This window comes from Nelumbo nucifera, chromosome 8, assembly GCF_055504915.1.
Source record: "Nelumbo nucifera cultivar China Antique chromosome 8, China Antique-T2T, whole genome shotgun sequence".
NCBI lineage: Eukaryota > Viridiplantae > Streptophyta > Magnoliopsida > Proteales > Nelumbonaceae > Nelumbo > Nelumbo nucifera.
In genome coordinates, this window is record NC_142656.1 from 14,091,228 (window position 1) to 14,110,946 (window position 19,719).

The 19,719-nt window shown below is 38.3% G+C and overlaps 1 protein-coding gene and 1 pseudogene across 2 annotated transcripts; both read left to right on the forward strand.

Annotated features, from left to right (window-relative positions):
* Nucleotides 1–7,353: 7,353 nt before the first annotated feature.
* On the forward strand, nt 7,354–8,034 carry LOC148789645 (secreted RxLR effector protein 161 pseudogene; annotated as a pseudogene).
* A 5,301-nt stretch (nt 8,035–13,335) lies between these two features.
* LOC104592400 (DEAD-box ATP-dependent RNA helicase 37-like) lies at nt 13,336–18,226 on the forward strand. Of its 2 annotated transcripts, none has more exons than XM_010251753.3 (6): nt 13,336–14,523; nt 14,614–14,697; nt 15,652–15,894; nt 16,196–16,363; nt 16,560–16,673; nt 17,544–18,226. In XM_010251753.3, exons 1-6 carry the CDS (start codon nt 13,858–13,860, stop codon nt 18,132–18,134), a joined length of 1,866 nt encoding a protein of 621 aa, XP_010250055.1. In that variant the 5' UTR covers nt 13,336–13,857; the 3' UTR covers nt 18,135–18,226. The 2 variants fall into 2 exon arrangements, with proteins under 2 accessions (XP_010250055.1, XP_010250056.1); XM_010251754.3 differs by having other exon boundaries at nt 16,196–16,342.
* The last annotated feature ends 1,493 nt before the right edge of the window (nt 18,227–19,719 follow it).

Consider the following 19,719-nt stretch of genomic DNA (forward strand, 5'->3'; position numbering starts at 1 on the left):
GCCCATAAAGCAGCTTGTTACATCGTAGCTCACAAAAGGAGAAGCTCACCACAATGCGAGATCTGGGTTCCCCGAGCTACCTTTGAAGGGATACTCCGCAGCAACTTTAGCTCACGAGCTAGGGGAACTAGCTCGCCCAAGCTCCCAAGCAGACAAGTCACCCCAAGGACCAATTATGTTAAAGGTAATCCTGAAGTATTCCGAGCTTGCTACAAAGTAGCTCGGGAATGGGCCGCATGGGCACTCCTCAGGAAGCTTCTCCCAGATAGGAACACACGATCCGCCTATAGACGCCTCGAGGTGGAGACACCTCGGGCCAGACAACTCGGCTTTGCTTACCACAGGCAGCTCGCCGCTTACGAGGTAGCCCAGCACAGGGTAGCTCACAGAAGGATAGTTCAGAATATCGCAGGAGGATCTCCTGCCCGACCACCATACCCGACAAATCTGGGGACAACAGCCATATCCCTCGTCAGACAACGTCGTGCCTGCCACCTTTAGAGGGTGCCTTACACCTGACAAGCACATACCCTGCGGTGACGGCCCCGCGCGTGCCACCTCAGCCCAGCCAGTAATGGCTGCGGCAGGCTGACAGTGGCGGTTATACGTGCCCTGTCAGAGGTCAGTGGACCGGATACAACAGATTTTTGTTATAAGGAGCGAGTATCAAGGAACAGAGGTATCATCTTCTACTCTCGCGCTATATGGACTCTTAGCCTTCATCTTCTCCTTGCTTCTCCTATAGAATACTAATTTAAGCATCGGAGTGTTCCCGCCGGGCAAGCCCCCGGGGATTCTTCTTTTTCTCCATCTCAGATACCTTCCAGGAGCCACATAAGTGCCAGCTAGGAGTGACCGGATCGTGCACCATCAGGAGGGTTGCAACACAAGAGCTCCTGTATTTTTTAGGTGGATTTTGCATGAATATCCTTTAAGCTCAGTTTAGTGAAAAATCGAGACAAATCAATTGCTAGTAAGTCATTTTATTGGGGGGTTGTGTTTAAACCTCTTTAGATAGATTTTCTATAGTAACTCAAAATAGTTGAACCAACTTAACTAACAATCTATTTGGACTTTCCTGATTTTTCACCAACACAATTGATAGCATAAAGGTTATTTCTGTAGGGTCCATCTTGAAAATGTAGAAGTTGTTGCATTTTAGCCCTCCCAAATGGGCACTTCATCTCAAGGCTTTAGGCCCCATTCCTTTTCACTTTACATGAGTTTACTTGGGCAAGTGCTTCCCAAGATATCCAAGTAAAGGGAGAGGCAGAAGGGTATTAACATTATTGGTGGGAAAGTAAGCAATTTATTTACCATCCAGTATAGTATCAACTAGCTGGGTAATTGATACCCTAAAAAAAATTGCTTACCATAAAACCTAGTATAACATTTGTCAAATGAAGGGATCATGGTCAATTACCTGGTTGACCAATAAAACCCAGCCACTTTATTTGAAGGCTCAGAGATGGGGATCAATAAATCCTAGAATTTTGGTTCATAACTAACATGGGTAGTTTCAATATCTTAAGGTCCAACTTAGACTTGAAACAAGGAACTATGGGTCTATTTCAGAGTCCATACAATTTCTAACATGGAGGAAGAGGAAACAAGAGCCTTTAAGCTTTCTTCTAAACAAAATGTAAAGAAAATTAGCAACCTGGAAAGCCTCTTGTCTTTCTTATTCTAGGAGGAAAACTTTAATTTAGTCAACTCTGCAATCAATTCCCATGTATTGTATGATTTTCAATAAAAAACGTGGAAAGATATAGAGAAAATCCAGTGGAAGGGCTCAAAGGAAACAAAAGGTTTTAAGTGGGCTAGTTGGAGCAAGTTAGCTGCCTCAAGGAGGGATGGATGTTTGGGCTTTAAAAGAGTTGATCATTTGAATAAAGCTTTCCTGTGCAAATTAGGTTGGTGATTCCTCAAAGAACGTAATGCCCTATGGGTGAAGGTTTTAAAAGTAAATATTTGCATCAAAATGACCTTATACCCCATAGGATTCCCACCTCAGCTTCTCCCATTTGGAAATCAATTTGTAAATCACTCTGGGTGTTACTACCAAAGTTAAGAGTCCAAATCTGCAAAACTTCAAATACTAATGTCTAGAATTTCCCTTGGATCAAAATTCTAATGAGTCCTCTAAATTGTGGGGATAGACATTGTGTAATCAGTGACTTTGTCTTAGATTCAGGTTCTTAGGACATCTCAAAGTTATCCCAATTGTTTTCCACTCACATTCATAGATCTTTGCTTCGTGATGAATTAATTTGGCTTGGTTCAAGTGGGGGTAAGTTCTTGATGAAAGGCATTTATGACCATTTCTGGCATGAAACCAATAAGACCATAGCTGATCCTATTGGGAAACTCCTAGTTTGAGAACTCCCAAATCCTCCTAAATTTAAATGATTCCTTTGGAGGCTAGTTGGAGTATTTGTGATCACAAAGAGTAAATTATGTCAGCTCGGTCTCCCTTTTGATTCTCTTTGCCTGTTTTGTGGTTTTGAGGCTATTACATATTTTTGTAAATTATTATTTTGTTAAAGCAATGTTGTTTGCTTCTCCCTAGGGTTTTAGGTTTGAGCCAACACAAACTTGTTCTTTAGACTGTGTTTGTTTGAGGTGTAAAATCAAACTAGGATAAATTTTATACCCAGGTTTGATTTTGCAGGTATTTGGATAGAGTGTATATTTACACCTTAAATCGGTGCAAAACTCCATTCTGAAATCCTTTTACATCAATGTAAAAAAATACATCGAAATTATCGATGTAAAACTTACCCATTTATACTGTCAAAGTAAAAACTCCTCTCATTCTAATGTCACTCTTCTCCATTTTTTCATTTGCTCTATTTCTCGCCTGTGTCGCTACTTCTCTATGGAATATCCAATACGAGATTCTACTCTCTCTCTCTCCCCCGAACCAGTGAACAGAAAAAATTCGGAGAAGCAGTACGAAAGACAAATTGGAGAAATCTGAACTAGGTGAATCCCTCAGATTGTTGCTCCTTTGTCTACTTCTCAACAATCCATTAATCGCCAAATTCAGTGGAAGAAAACTCCAGGTTCATGCCCTCCTCGGACCAGAAAAACGACTGTAATGTCAAACTCGTCCAAACCAGTGAACAAGAAAAAAGTTTCAGCTTTTACTTATTCTCTTCTCTACCTTCTCCTCGCCTCCTCTGTTTTCGCCCTTTCTCCCACTCTGCTTTATTCTCTTTCTTTTCTGCTCTAAATTCATCTTTTTTGGTTCTTCACTCCTCGCAAAACCCACTCCGAAGACGCATTTACGATTAGGACACTTGCCTACCACTAACTTAATCTGGAATGTTGAATTTACAATCAATCACATAGTTGTTGTCAACTAGTACCAACTTTGTAGAAGAAACTGTTGTTGGATGTATTGGACAATAAAGAGCTTAACCCTTCTAGACATAACCGCCACATGTCAAATTCCATCTCCCTTTTCCTCCACCCCAAGCTTGTTCATTTTACTCTCTCCCTCCTCCTCAATATATTGATATTCAATAGTGTTACAAGTCAGTGCATCCCCTCATTGCATTTGAATTAGTCAAGATTATGTTATGTTTCAATAATTTTATATGTTTTTTCTTTCTGTTAGTAGTTGATTTGGTCTTTGTCAATTGAGTAAAATTAGGAGTCATAAGTTATCTCAGTTAGTTGAGAAATGTTAGCAAGTCAGTTGAGTAAAATTAGGAGTCATAAGTCTTAGTTAGTTGAGAAATGTTAGCAAGTCAGTTCAGCTATTTAATTATAAATAAGAGTCTGTAATCTCAAGTTAATTGGTGAGTTGTTTTGAGTTTATTACCTCCTAATCTGTTATATGTTTTTCACTGAGTAATAAACAATTTACTACTCTGTTCTATTTGTTTTTTATGTTATGGTATCAGAGCTTGGTTGCTCACTACGTGTTCTTGAAATTACTCAGTGAATTGTTGGGCTGTGTGCAGCATTTTTTTCCTCAGCTTTCAAGATGAACGGAGGTAGTGGTGCTTCTCAAATGACCATTGAGAAGCTTGTTGGTACCAATTATCAATATTGGCAATTGTGCATGGAGGCTTATCTTCAAGGACAGGATCTGTGGGATCTTGTTACAGGCGATGATACACTTCCTGATGATACTCCACAGCTTGTCGATGCAAGACAAAAATGGAAGATAAAGAGTGGAAAGGCTTTGTTTGCTCTCAGAACTTCAATCAGCAAGGAATATATTGATCATGTACGCAAGCTGGATTCGCCGAAGAAAATTTGGGATACTCTTGAAAGATTGTTCACCCAGAAAAATACAATGCGACTGCAATACCTTGAAAATGAACTTGCTTCTTTAACTCAAGGTAATATGTCCATTTCTGATTATTTTCTCAAAGTCAAGAATGTGTGTGTAGAAATTTCAGAATTGGACAGTGAAGAACCGATAAGTGATGCAAGGCTATGACGCTATTTGATTCATGGCCTGAGAAAAGAATTCATGCCATTCATCTCATCTATTCAAGGGTGGACGAACCAACCGTCTATTGTTGAGTTGGAGAATCTATTATCTAACCAGGAAGCTTTGGTTAAACAGATGTCTGGCAAGTTTTCAAATGTTGAAGATGCACTTTTTGTCAAAGACAAGGAATGCTCACAAACACTCATCAAGCGGTAGTAAGCAGCAAAACGCTGAGGGGGAGCAGTCGAGCACTTCCAAATTAACATATTATTGGTGCGGAAAGGTGGGACACATAAAGGCAAATTGTCGCGTGAAGATAGTGTGTAAAAAGTGCGGCAAACCTGGCCATATTAAGCCAAATTGTCGTGTTAAGCTTGCAGAATCAGATGCCAATGTTTGTCTATTGAGGTAATTGATCAACCTGATAATATTGCTTCAGTTATGTATCAAAATGACCCAAATGCAGGTAGTTGCATTGATTAAGAGAAAGAGTGGATTGTTGATTCGGGCTGCACACATCATGCCATCGGAGACGCAACATTACTCTCTGATGTTCGTCCCCATCTAAGAAATCGAGTGACTGTGATTGCTGACAATTCACTACACTCGGTAATGAAGGAAGGACAATTCAATGTTAAAGCTGAAAATTCGAATGGTGAAGGTCTTACTCTTGAAGATGTGTATCAAGTACCAGGCTTGAAGGAGAATCTTGCTTCAGTCTCTCAAATCACTGACTCCAGAGAGTTTGTTATGTTCGGTCCAGATAAGGTATGGATCCTTAAGAATTTAAGGTGTATTGATGCTGATGTTCTATTCATTGGGAGAAATAAAAATTCTTTGTACGTGTTGTCCACTAGTGAAGCTTATGTTGACAGGACAAGTCAAAATACCAGTGTCTCTCTTTGGCATGCTCGACTTGGGCATGTTGGTTATCAATTGTTGCAGCAAATATCAACAAATAGATTGCTCAAGGGTGTTCCACTCTTCAATTCAAAACGTTCAGGCAGAGTATGTGCTGGTTGTCAATATGGCAAATCTCACCGTCTTCCATTCCAGAAATCCATGAATCGTGTGTCTTCAATGTTTCAGCTTATTCATTCTAATCTCATGGGACCAACGAGCACTCCAAGTTACAGTGGTCTTCGCTATATGATGGTTGTTGTGGATGATTTCTCTCGGTACAACTGGGTATATTTTTTGGAAAACAAGAGTGAAGTTCTCACCCACTTCACGCAATTTAAGATGATGGTGGAAAAAGAGTTCAGTTCAGTCATAAAGTGTCTACGAACGGATAATGGGGGAGAATTTCTATCTCATGAATTTTTAAGATTTTGTAAAGAGCATGGCATCAAACGTCAATTTACATGTCCAAATACCCCACAACAGAATGGGGTTGCTGAGCAGAAGTTGGCACATCTTATGGCAGTCACCTTATCTTGGCTGCATGATAAAAATCTCCCTCGAGAGCTATGGGCAGAAGCTATGCAATGTGCTTGTCATGTGATTAATCGGTTGCCTCCATGGCCAGGTACATCAAAATCTCCTTTTGAGTTGTTGTTCAATACCAAGCCTGATGTGAGTTATTTTAGAATTTTTGGTTCTCTTTGCTATGTTCATGTACCTAAACATAGCCGAGCTAAGCTTGACCCCAAAGCAAGAAAATGTATGTTTGTTGGTTATGATGCTCACAGGAAGGGATGGAAGTGTATGGATCCTGTCTCTAAGAAGATTGTTACTTCTCGTGATGTTATTTTTGATGAAGTCTCAATTTTTTATCCAAGCTCTACTCAGGGAGAAAATTATGAATTTGTGCCTTTCACTGACTCTAATCTTGAATCGCCTCCTACTGAAGTTGGTTCTAGTGAAAGGGGGAGTCTGGAGTCCATCTCTCAAAATGATCCACCACAAGGTGAAGTTACACAAAGAAGAACATAAAGGCAATGAAGGCTGCCCACTCATTTAAATGATTATGAAGTCCAGCTAAATCAAGGTACTGCCCTTGCGTATTTTATGATGGAAGACACACTTGAAAATGAACCCACATCTTATCTTGATGCTCAAGGAAAGTTTGAGTGGGAAAATGCAATGAGGGATGAAATTGCAGCCTTGATGAAGAATTCTACTTGGGATTTGGTTCCCAAACCAAATGATGTTGATGTCATTACATGTAAATGGGTTTACAAGTTAAAGAAAGCAGCAGATGGAAGCATTGCAAGACACAAAGCTCGCTTAGTTGCTCGTGGCTTTTCTCAACAGTATGGTTTGGATTACGATGACAGTTTCAGTCCTGTTGTGAAAATGGTTACGGTTCGCACTATTATTTCCTTGGCTGCAAGCAAAGGTTGGACTCTTTGGCAATTTGATGTGAAGAACGCCTTTCTCTATGATGAACTAGATCGTGATATTTACATGGAGCAACCACAGGGGTTCGTGTTAGAGAAGTTTCCCGAACATGTGACTTAAAAAGGCGCTTTATGGCCTCAAGCAAGCACCTCGAGCCTGGTACGGAAAGATTGCTGAGTATTTTAAATTCTGTGGCTTTTATCCTTCAAATTCAGATCCTAGTCTCTTTGTTAAGGTGAAGGCATCTCTGTCCATTATGATTCTTCTTTATGTGGACAATATGATAGTTACAGGAGGTGATACAGCTGAAATCATGCGCCTTCAAGAAGCTTTATCTGTTCGTTTTGAAATAAAAAGCTTGGGTGAAGCTCATTGTTTTTTGGGTTTAGAATTAGAACGATCAGATGGTTACTTCCTTTCACAAAAAGGATATGCTGCAAAGATTCTAAAACGGTTCGGTATGGAGAAATCAAACTCTACAACTACTCCCATGGATCCGGGTCTCAAGTTACAGAAGGATGAAGGAGAGTTTTTTGCATGATGTAACAGAATATCATAGAATGGTGGGGAGTTTACTGTATTTGACAATTACTCGCCCAGATATTACTTTTTCAATGGGCATAATTTCTCAGTTCATGGAGCGATCTTGTGTTGGTCATATAGCTGCTGCAAAACGCATATTGAGGTATGTGAACGGAACCTTGAATTATGGCTTACTTTATCAACACAAAGGGATTTTTTCTCTGCAAGGTTATGTCGATGCTGATTGGGCTGGGAATGTAAATGATAGACGCTCCACCACAGGCTACTATTTTAATATTGGTTCAGCAGTTATATCATGGTGCAGTAAGAAGCAAGCTACAGTGGCGTTATCAAGCACAGAGGCTGAATATGTTGCAGCCACTTTAGCTTCTCAGGAGTGTATCTGACTTACAAGATTTCTTCAAGATGTTAATGAAGCTTCAAAGTTTCCAATTCCCATTTTTTGTGATAATGAATGTGCCATTAGACTTGCTGAAAACCCGGTGTTTCATGCTCGCATGAAGCACATTGCTGTTCACTATCATTTTATTCGAGACAAGGTGTTGAATCAAGAAATTGAGTTGCTTGCCATACGCACAACTGAGCAGGTTGCAGATGGATTTACAAAGGCTCTATTTAGAGCTAAGTTTGAAGAATTCCAAAGAAAACTTGGTCTTGTTGATCGAGGGAATGCACTAAGGGGGAGAGTTACAAGTTAGTGCATCCCCTCCTTGCATTTGAATTAGTCAAGATTCTGTTATGTTTCAATAATTTTATCTGTTTTTTCTTGCTGTTAGTAGTTGATTTGGTCTTTGTCAGTTGAGTAAAATTAGGAGTCATAAGTTATCTCAGTTAGTTGAGAAATATTAGCAAGTCAGTTGGGTAAAATTAGGAGTCATAAGTCTTAGTTAGTTGAGAAATGTTAGCAAGTCAGTTCAGCTATTTAATTATAAATAAGAGTTTGTAATCTCAAGTTAATTTGTGAGTTGTTTTGAGCTTATTATCTCCTAATCTGTTATATGTTTTTCATAGAGTAATAAACAGTTTACTACTCTGTTCTATTTGTTTTTTATGTTAAATAGCTCTCTTGATGATGCTGACAACAACCCGTCGAATGTAGATATCTCTCCTCTTCCATACGACTTCTCATCGACTACTCCCGGTTACTCGGTTAATTGTAAAAGCTAAAGAGGGATTCACATGGGCGAGAAGTGAACACCTCTCACCGAGAAAATATCAGTCCAAGCCGGGTAAATCCATTATTTCATCTCTAAATCCAAACATCGATGTGTATAATAATGACAAAAAAATTTCATCAAAATTTATGCCTTGACAACCAAACACAATCGGTGTAAATATTGAAAAAAAAAATTCTAATTTTCATCCATCACTGTATCGGTTCATAATTTCCGTCAATGTAAAATTGAATTTACACATAAAATAAAACACATCCTTAGTTGATTTCTTTACTCACTTAATGCAAGCTTTTACAAATAATGATAGCTTGACATGTGCTTTAAGTTGGATTGTTGTAGCTGTTTATCAAATGTGGTCTACCTGCAACTCCATAATTTTCAATTAGAGCTCTTCTTTTTATGATCAATCCTAAATGCAATTATGAAGCTTTTTCTAGAACGTGGGCTTAATGCTATCGATGATCACCTTTCTTCTGTGGATGACATGCTGCCAGTTATTCAAAACCTCATTTACCCTTCATTTGACCTATTTGATGTTATTCTCAAATGTGATGGGGGAGTTATCTAAGGTGGAAAAGTTTCTTGTAGCTTTTGTAAAGCTTCAGTAGCGTTGGTAATTTTGACTTTAACCCATTTGATTAGGGATGGCAATTTTTTCCATTCCCAATAGGGTCCCAATTTCCCTGACCTCATCGGGTCAAGGATGAGATTTTTTTTTTTTTTTTTTGGGGGGGGGGGGGAGACGGGGATGGGGATTAATAGGATTCCTCAATTGGGGTCAGGGTCGGGGATGGGGAATGCGGTCTCCGCCCCACCCGACCCCGATTATATATATATGTTATTTACATTAAACATATATTATTTATATTATATATCAAAACATATTTAAAATATTATTTATAATTTAAAATTTTTATTTATTTTATTTTTCAAAAAATATTATTATCTAAAAAAATTTTGGGTCCCTACGAAGAACCCATCCCCATTGGGGATCGGGGATAGAGAACAAATTTTATCCCCAGCAAGAATCAAAGACGGGGATGGGGATTAATTTCAGAATCGGGGGCGGGGATGGGGAATATGATCCCCGCCCCATTGCCATCCATGCATTTGACCCATCCAACCCACCTATCTCTTATGTGAGTCGAGTGATCCATTTGGGTCAAGAGAAAAAAGGTCAAGGTGGGGTTGGGCCAAAGGTACCCATTGGGTCATAACATTAATGATTGAATGAAGAGAAAGGGTTTGGTTTGCAACTTTGCATAATTGAAAGGTGAAAGGAGATGTAGCGGTGGCCAGTGACTGGCGAACTGAGGTTCGAAACTTCGAATACCTCCATGAAGATCGAGGTTTTCTTCTCTACCACTAACGGAAGGAGTGAGAAGTGAGATGAGTGGTGGTTGGCAATTAACAAACTAAGGTTTGAATAGCTCCACGAGGGTTGTGCTTTTATTCTTCACCATTGATAGGAGAAAGTAGGGATATGTAGCAACAATCGACGATTACAAACAATGGTTCGAATAGCTCTTATTGATGTTTGTGTTTTTATTCTTCATCTCCAATGGAAGAGAGAGCAGGTAACTGAGAGTTATGTTTTTGCGAATACAATGTAGCTGACTGACGAGTGAGGTTGAATTCGCATCGAATCTGGTCTTTTTGCCATTATAGAGCAAGGCCATAGTATATTCTATGTTTATTTATTTATTTTTTATTTATTTATTTTTTTTGCAATGGCATCGATAGCCAGCGACGAAGGTTGAAGATCTGGTGCAAACCAAATGTTGTAGAACACAGTCTGCATTTTCAACACTTTTATTATTTGTAATTTTTGTTGTTTTTATAATCTTTATTATTTTTTCTACATTTTATATTTGTTTGTATTTTTTACATTTGCTACAACTTATGTATTTTCTTATAACTTATGCTTTTTTTTTGCAATTTTTTGCAACTTATATAATTTTTTGCTTTGTAACTTTTATATTTTCCTGCAAATTCCTGTATATTTCTTCAGTTTGTTTTTTGTGTTTTTATACAATTTTGTTTTACTAGTTGATTTTTTTTTAATTTTTATCATTTTTAATTTTCCATGAGTTTTGGGTTGAAATATATAATGATTTTTATTTTTTTTGTCAATTTAGGTGTTTTATGCAATTTCTACTTTTTAAAACAATATCTGTTTTTTTAATCTTATTATTTTCATTTTTCCTACAAATTTATGTCAATTTTTTCTTTATTACTTTTTACAATTTTGTGTTTTTATTAATATTGGTATTTTAATATTTTTCTTAATATTTATATTTTCTTAATACTTGCCTTGGATTAACGGGTTATATGGGTTGTTGGTTAGAGTGGGTCAAGGTCAATGTGGGTTGTGACCCACCAAGACCCAATAAATAGGCCCATCAATGATACCCAAAAACCCGAGGCTCGATCCGACATCCGATTTGATTAAAATGTGTAATCGGATCGAATTCAAATTTGATCCCAGCCGATTCAATTAAAATCTGAGTTCAATTAATCTAATATTTATTAATTTTAATATATAAGATTTATATAATTATATTTAAAATTATAAAAATATATTTTATATATTATAGTGTATGTGAATTTATATATTTTAATCAAACTAGATTCGGATTTGACCCCATCCGATCCGATTAAAATATGAATTCTATTAATATAATATTTATTAATTTTAATATATAAGATTTATATAATTATATTTAAAATTATAAAAATATTATATATATATATATTAAATTTAATGTGTTATATTTATATTAATTTTATTATATATAAAGGTTAAAAATAAATAATTTTATTTTTTTGGTATTTTAGAAAATTTATAGCGGACTTGGATTAAATCTGAATCCGTTACGATTTGGATTCGAGTCCAAGTCTTTAAATCCGATCGGATTTCATATCAAATTTGGGTGTATGCTATCATTAATCTGATCGAATGCATTCGATCCAAGTCCAATCCGATTACAGCCCTACCAATAAATAGGGTAGCGAAGGGTCAATGTGGGTGGGTTGATACTCAATCCTCACCCAGCCCAACCAACCCACCCATTTGCCACCCCTACTTCAGTGTAACGACTTAAGTACAATGGCTGAACTTTTGCTAAAGAGCACGGTTGGAATTTTTTTGTTGCGTGGACAAAATTCAGTCTTTAGGCTGTGTTTGGAACTGATGTAAAAATGTCATCGTTGATGTCTTACTTTGAACTGTTTGAATTTCAAAAAACATGATGAGAAAAGCAGAGTTTTACATTGATTTTATCGATGTAGTATTTACACCAATAATCGATGTAAAACTCTACTTTAAATGAAGTTTTACATCAATTTACAACATAAAACTCCACTTCATCCCAACGTATACAAACCGAATCGGAGTGGAGTTTTATGTCAATTTTGATTTATAATCCTTTCAAACACTAACAAAAATCAAACTGACATTAATATTTACATTGGTCTTGATTTACATTGCTTCCAAACTCAGCCTTATTTTCAGTTTTATCAGTTATAAAGTTTTGTTATATTGCTAGGAATTATAATTGGGCTGCCCATTCTAAGTTGTTTGGATGTTAACTTTTCATAATAGATAGTCCTCCAGCTTGTATACAACGGTTTATTTCTGATTTTTGTTAATTATAGTTTATTTACTTATAAAAAATAATTTCCCATGTGAAATATTCCATGATCTCCACTTAGCAAATGGATTCCTTAATGATGTAGGATTAAGAATCCATGTTTGTTATATTTCTTCTCCACGATCGAGTTGTATTTATATACACGAAGGCCAATTATACACCACCTCGGCGTGGAGTCCGGATATGCTCCTTAGAAAGTGCGCTTCACACGGACATCACAGTATGTTTTGACTGCACATGAGCGTTTGTATTTATTATTCAAGGGATGTTCTCAATAGAAGGTGGGATGTGGTTGTGAGGCGCGCTCCAGGAGAAAAAGATGCTGATATATAATCTACTCAGACTATTCTTCATGTAGCTGACGTGGCTTATCATAATTGGTCCAACATTCGAGCCGACTATACAGGATTCGAAGTCTCTCCGTAGTCGTGAAACTACCTTGACGTGTTATCCTACGTGTCTGTTTCAATTGCCTTGATGCTTCAAAAAAGAAACAAAAATAAGAAGATCTGAACTCCGTTTCACTCCATCCAATGAAAAGCCGACACGCTGGAATAATAGAACCTCTCATATCCTCTTCACGTTCACAATATCACGATCTCCAGCTTTATGGGCATTTCCGTCATTTCAAACTTGCGGAGAGAAGGAAACGTCGCAGACTCGCAGTCCTGCAGAGGAGATCTTCGATTCCCCGTAATCGACCGTACATCGTTCTTTCTTTTCTATTAAATTTTTAATTAATATTTCTTCCGTGGTAGGTTCGAACGTGGATTCCGTACTCACAAGACAGTGCTCACTCCGTCATCACGCCATTTGAAGCTGTGCATTGGGAATATCTCGCATTAAAAAACATGTAAGTACGGAAATATTCCCAATGCATAGTTAGAAGTGGCGGTTTGACTACCGATCTCGGTAGTCCCGTATCCTTTCCCTTTAAAACGCGAGGTGCTTTTCAAAGGCGTGATGTATAGAATGTTAACGAGCTAAGGAGATTTGGTACTCCACGCAGATCCTGGTTGTACATCTATACATTCCTCAACGAGAGAGGCTAGGATCTATGGACATGAATTTTTGATGCATAACATACAGATATCCCCGTTTCACCATAATATTCGTTCGTAATTATTAATTAATTAATAACTAAAATACACATCTTCGTTCCGGTGAAAAAAAGCGCGCATTCGTGATGATCTCCAATTCCTGAAAACTCTCTCACTTCTCGCATGACGCATCCCACTCTCTTCCTCGAGCCGGAATGATATTTATTCTAGGGTTTACGAAAAGCATAAGAAAAGCAAACACCATAGCTACTGCTACTTCTAGGGTTTATATACATCTGCAAGGCTCTATACATTGCGACATTGTCGGATAAGGATAACAATAGCAGCTTTCCTGGTTTGATCTCTCTAACGTCGTTTTTGAGTTTTGTAAAAAGTCATACTAGAGTCCCACTAGTTTCAGGGTTTCTCAGTTCGTCATTAGCTATAGAAGCAGAGTAGAACCGTCGAAGCAACTGAACTGGGTCTGACTGCCTTTCTGTAGGAAAACTTCCGGAGTTTTCAGAGTTTTCACTTTTGTAGTTGAAGGTTTCCGGAATTGTAAGTGTTTTTAAGGGTTAGAATTCAGAATCTTTGGATATCGGTCGTAACGTTTCTGGGGTTTAGGATTCAGAATCTTTCTATCATTGATCATTATGACTCTGTCTTTGGCTGATGAGGCTTTGGAGAAGACTTCTGGCTCTTCTCGCCCCACTCGCGCTTGCTATGTTCCTCCTCATCTCAGAAACAAGAGTTTTTCCACACCCGTATCATCTCAGATTCCCTCCTCTAATGAAACTTTACCTGGTTCTCAATTGAACCGTTCCGGGAGTAGAGAATCTAGAAGGTCAGGGAGGTGTAGATGGGGGGACCGCCAGAGGGGAGGAGGCCATGAGACAAACCCATTTGATGTTGCTGATAAATTTGCTGATTTGGAGGTTTCCCAGGACGAGACCGGTGGTGGTGGAATTAACTTTGATGCTTACGAAGACATTCCTGTTGAGACAAGTGGCTCTGATGTGCCCCCGCCGGTTAACACGTTTGCCGAGATCGATCTCGGGGATGCATTGAGTGAGAACATTCGGAGATGTAAATATGTCAAACCGACCCCCGTTCAACGCCACGCAATTCCCATTGCCGTTGCCGGGCGGGACCTGATGGCTTGTGCGCAGACAGGGTCGGGAAAGACGGCAGCATTTTGTTTCCCCATTATTAGTGGGATCATGAGGAACTGGATGCAGCAGCCGATGCCACCGCATGGAGCACGGACAGCTTGCCCTCTTGCTCTTGTTCTCTCCCCAACCAGAGAGTTGTCTTGTCAGGTGCATTATCCGATAACTATTTGATTTTGGAATTGTTTCACTTTAGAGAATATTTCTTGAAGCATCCCATTCGAAATTGTGATTGTATAGATACACGAGGAGGCCAAGAAGTTCTCTTATCAGACAGGGGTGAGGGTTGTTGTTGCCTATGGAGGAGCTCCAGTGTTTCAGCAGGTCTTCTTGCTTCTGTGAATTTCAAAGTCTTTCCATTCCTTGTTTAGTTGCCTTGTTTCAATAATCTGTATTCTCTTGTTTGTGTGGATGAAAATGTTTTGCATTAACATGCATCGAGTAAAGCATTTACTTGTGCTGCTTGACAGGCTTGGACTGCTATTAACACTACCTCATAAATTACACTTGTTTATTTCAACTTTTTGAATATTCATAATAAACATTCTATTGCATCTGCATATTTAATGATCAGAGGAAGAAAACGAAAAGGAACTAACCAATAAGGTTATTGGATCTTATATTTGTTTATCATTTATTTTTATTTGTCATTTTGGAGTGAACTCGGGGCATGCCTCTCTTTGGTCTGTTTGGGAGGGCTTTTAGGCAGCGGCTTCCGGCTTTGGTAGGTGGGCCCTACATGGACAACCTTTAAGCTATGCTTGATGAAAAACCAGGAAAGCCCAACTACATTGTCATTCAGCCAAAAAAGTGGCTCTCCTATGAAGGAAGCACAGCTCAATCAAGCTTCAGCCCTTCCAAAGTGACCCTAAATAGATATTAGCAAATATAAAGGCATGCAATTACCGGCTGAATCCATCGGAGGTCTAAACCTTGATTGTTTTGTAGTTTATTATAAAGCCATTCTTTTGATAGAATATAGATTATTTATTATCTTGAGTTATTTCTCTTTGTGGATGTCTCTTTAGATAAAGATCACACAGGGCAAATTTATCTTATGGTTTTGCGAAATGTCAATCCCCTGTTTCTTGTCCCCTCTGTTCTTGATTGCCAACCCCTTGTTGCAAATTCCTTGTTTATCTTGAGTTATTACCGCTTGAGTCTTTTTCTCCATATGCATTTTTTTTGGTAATGAGCTTGTCTTTGGATAAACATGCAAAATGTTGAGATTATAGACACAGAATTTGTTATTCTGATCCTTGGTTGTTAATTTTATAGTTGCGTGATTTGGAAAAGGGTGTTGATATCCTAGTTGCTACTCCCGGACGCTTGGTGGATTTGATTGAGAGAACAAAGGTTTCACTTAGAATGATAAAGTATTTAGCTTTGGATGAAGCTGATCGAATGTTGGACATGGGTTTTGAGCCCCAGATCCGTCGGATTGTTGAGCAGATGGACATGCCTCCACCAGGTGTAAGGCAGACGATGCTATTTAGTGCCACCTTTCCAAATGAGATACAGGTCTGTTGCTTTATCTTATCCTTTTCTCTCTGGAAAGAAGCCACTAGACTTTTTGTTGGTAAAGCATATGTTTGTCTACATTTTGGTTAAGCATTTGGCTGATGTAGAATTCAAGATGCGTGTAGGCATTTGATCGCGATCTTCTGAGGTTGAAATATTGCAATATGCACACCATGCATTTTACCATTAGCTAACCAGGGACCTTAGTGCTTCTTGTTGTATCATTATGCTGTCATTACAATTATTCTATTCAATTTTCTTGACCTATGTGTGCCTAATTTATTTCTTATGTACTTTGCAGAGATTAGCTTTTGATTTTCTTTCAAATTACATTTTCCTGGCTGTTGGAAGGGTTGGTTCAAGCACTGACCTAATTTCTCAAAGAGTTGAATTTGTTCAAGAAAAGGACAAGAGAAGCTATCTATTGGATCTTCTTCATGCCCAAAGTGTAAGTGGAACCCATGGAAAGGTATAGTGATCTTCCCTTCTGAAATTGCATTGCCTGTAATGAACTGATTTTTGTATGTGGGCACCTTCCTGCCTTTTGCCATTATTTTCTTCAATAGATGATTGGGGAAAATGTTTTCTCTTGTTAGAGATATAATCTATAATATACAAAACATTTTTCTTCTTTGGTAATAATTACTATATTATCTGTTTTGCAGCAAACATTAACATTAGTTTTTGTTGAGACAAAGAAAGGAGCAGACTCGTTAGAACATTGGCTTTCTACAAATGGTTTCCTTGCAACAGCAATACATGGTGACAAAGTGCAAGTGGTTAGTAGAACTATCCATCTTTCACTTTCTGTCTGTCATATGCTTGCATTCAATGTCCTTTATGCTTTTGCAACCTCAACTATTGTAGAAGCTTTCTGTCACCAGTGTGATGAATTTATTTTTCTTTCTTGTTGTAATTTCTGGGGGAGATGGGTTTAGGGGTTAGAGTAATTTAACAATGGACATGGCGTTGAACAGAATGTAATGGTAAAACCGAATCATGTTGCTGACCCCATATAGTTGTGATAAGGCTTGGATGATGATGATGAGTTGGAGCTATAATGTTGCATAGATTTTTAATATTTTGTAAAGCTCTGGGCTGTTTTTTATTTGTAGCTTTCAGTTAAGAAATTGGGTTTTTGAGAACTATGTGGGATAAAAACGGTTTATTTTGCTTTATGATTTGATTGCACATCATAATAGAAAATGACTTCATGATTAGAACAACTTTGAAGTGTTATAATTGCTTTAAATCTGAATTCTGTTTTTATTTACTGATATGTAATGGAACCATTTCAAAAGATGAATTTATGCTCTCAGTTTTTGAGAATAGAAGGATTTAGATGCATTGGTGCAATCCATGTGGTTTCCTAATGAACAAACAATTAATACTCAGACATGATTTGGCTACTTCCCCTCATAATACTTGGCAACCATATCATATACGGATGACATTTACTATTGGTCAGTGTGCTCCAATTTTCTCAATAATACAACTACATGCTACTTTGCATATTAGTTGCATTTATATGTTAATAAGTTCTATACCTGGTTATAAAATGTTGAGCCTTGAGTTACTTATATGGGTGTTTTGGCTTTTCTTAGATTGGTTTTTTTAATACACGCTATTTCTTGTCTTGTCCATTTTAGGAGCGGGAAAAGGCCCTGAGATCCTTCAAGAGTGGGCATACTCCAATTTTGGTAGCAACGGATGTGGCTGCACGAGGTTTAGACATTCCTCATGTTTCTCACGTAATCAACTTTGACTTGCCAAAAGACATAGATGATTATGTTCACCGAATAGGAAGGACGGGCCGTGCTGGTAAGTCTGGCCTGGCAACAGCCTTCTTTAATGAAGGGAATCGGTCCATAGCAAAGGCACTGTCTGAACTCATGCAGGAAGCACATCAGGAGGTCCCTGCCTGGCTCAGTCAGTATGCTGAGAGGCATAGCGAGAGGTCATCATTTTATGGTGGGGGTGGAAGGAGTTGCAAGTATGGTAGTGGTAGGTTTGGAGGCCATGATTACCGGAGGGATGCCCCTCCAAGGGGTGGGAACTGTTACTACTATTCGTATAGGTCTGGGCCTGGTGGAGCTGGTGATGCTCCTCCAAGGGGTGGGAAATGTTACTACAATTCTTATAGTTTTGGACCTGGTGATGCTGGTGATGGTCCCTATTCGACCACTTCTCATGTGTATGGATTCAACCATGAGCCTGTTGTGGCTAGTGGTTGGGACTAATGCCCCTTCCTTTCTCTTGACAATCTTTTCTAAAATTTCTATAATGGATTTAGTATATGACACATACAGTCCTCCAAGCAGTATTCCTCTCATGACAGTGGTGTGAATATTTTTAAGCAGTATATTAGGATATGACATGTAGTCCTTAAAGCGGTATCCTTCCTATGACAGTTTTGTTTTATGTCATTTCTTTAAGCAGTATATTAGGATATGGTAGGTACATGGTATACTATACAGATACACAGTAGTTGATTACAGGATGAACAGAGAGATGAAAATGGTGATCTTTATGGAAACCACTGGGATGTGGCTTTTTTATGTGGCATTTTTTTGTCTATTCTCTATAGTTGCCAACTGTTGTACTAAGACGAAAATGCTGATTCTTTTGGAGTTGGCAATACGACAGTTCTTATCTTCACTGTTCAAACTTGTGCCATTAGCTGGTTGTAATCAAGACTAGTTGAGATTTTGTAAAGCTTCAGTATATATGTATTCCTGGCTATTTTTTGGCAAATTAAAGTCGACTTTTAGTTTGTTTTGCTTTTTAATTTTGTTATCTTTTCCAATGTATCCCCTGTTCATTTGTTTTGAACATGCTCTATCTGGTTAATGAGAGCAGTTCACAAATGAAGAACTCGGGTGATGGTATAAAACTTTTAGGCTGTATTTGGTTTGAAAGAATTCCCTACCCTTTCCCTTCCTTTACCAACCTATTCTTTCAAAACCAAATGCAACCTTATTTTCTATATGATTTGTAATGGCAAGTATTCTGTAAGCTCAGTTTGGAAAGCGTACAAATATAAATATGTACAGTGCAAATACATTACAAAATCATGCAAAATATAAGGTTTTTACACTCTACAAATTTGTATTTGTATTCTTAGTTTCAGTTTGGAAGGAGTATATGTAGAATTGTACCGTCTCCTTCCAAACTGGGTCCTAAGAATTTAAATCATGATTGATTCGAACTGCCACGTGCAACCAGAACTTGGCAATGAGGAGAGTTGTGGATGCGTGAACCCGCCAATGAGGAGACCTCTCTGCCCCACAACGCCTCATAGTACATTTTTGCCATGTATTTGGAACTTTTAGTATGGTCATTTGTTCTGGTATTGTCATTGGAAGATGTTTTGAATACACTGGGGAGATTTGAACTGGCCAATGAGAAGTGATCATGTCGGTTGGATGACAGTGAAGATACATTAACGGGCCTTTAATCATTAACTGAAGTGGCCGGTTGAACCGGACACAAAATATGACAAAAGTTGGAACTCTCTCACTCGTTCCTCCCATTTTTTGTTTTTTTCCCATCGAACAAATCGGAAGCCACCAGCGGAGAGAGGGCTTTCATTTGGCAGTACGTTTTTCCGGCCACCGTTCTTCCTAAAACCATAAAGTTCACACGGGTGTGGATTGAAGTTATTGCAACATAGAAATATTGAAGTTGGCTTCATGTTAATTGCTTACCTCGGAATGTTGTAGTCCTTACCTTCCCACTTCCACTTCTCGTACTCAAAATTTGCTCGCCCGTTCCTTCGGCAGCTCACTTGGTCGCTCAGGAATGGGCACTGGGTTGCTTCATAAA

Bases quoted from the DNA above. Each gene is read 5' to 3' on its own strand.
- LOC104592400 (XM_010251753.3), top strand. From the start codon at position 13,858: ATGACTCTGTCTTTGGCTGATGAGGCTTTGGAGAAGACTTCTGGCTCT. The intron at 14,698-15,651 runs GTCTTCTTGCTT...TTAATTTTATAG, and splicing joins GAGCTCCAGTGTTTCAGCAG to TTGCGTGATTTGGAAAAGGG. The intron at 16,674-17,543 runs GTTAGTAGAACT...TGTCCATTTTAG, and splicing joins ATGGTGACAAAGTGCAAGTG to GAGCGGGAAAAGGCCCTGAG.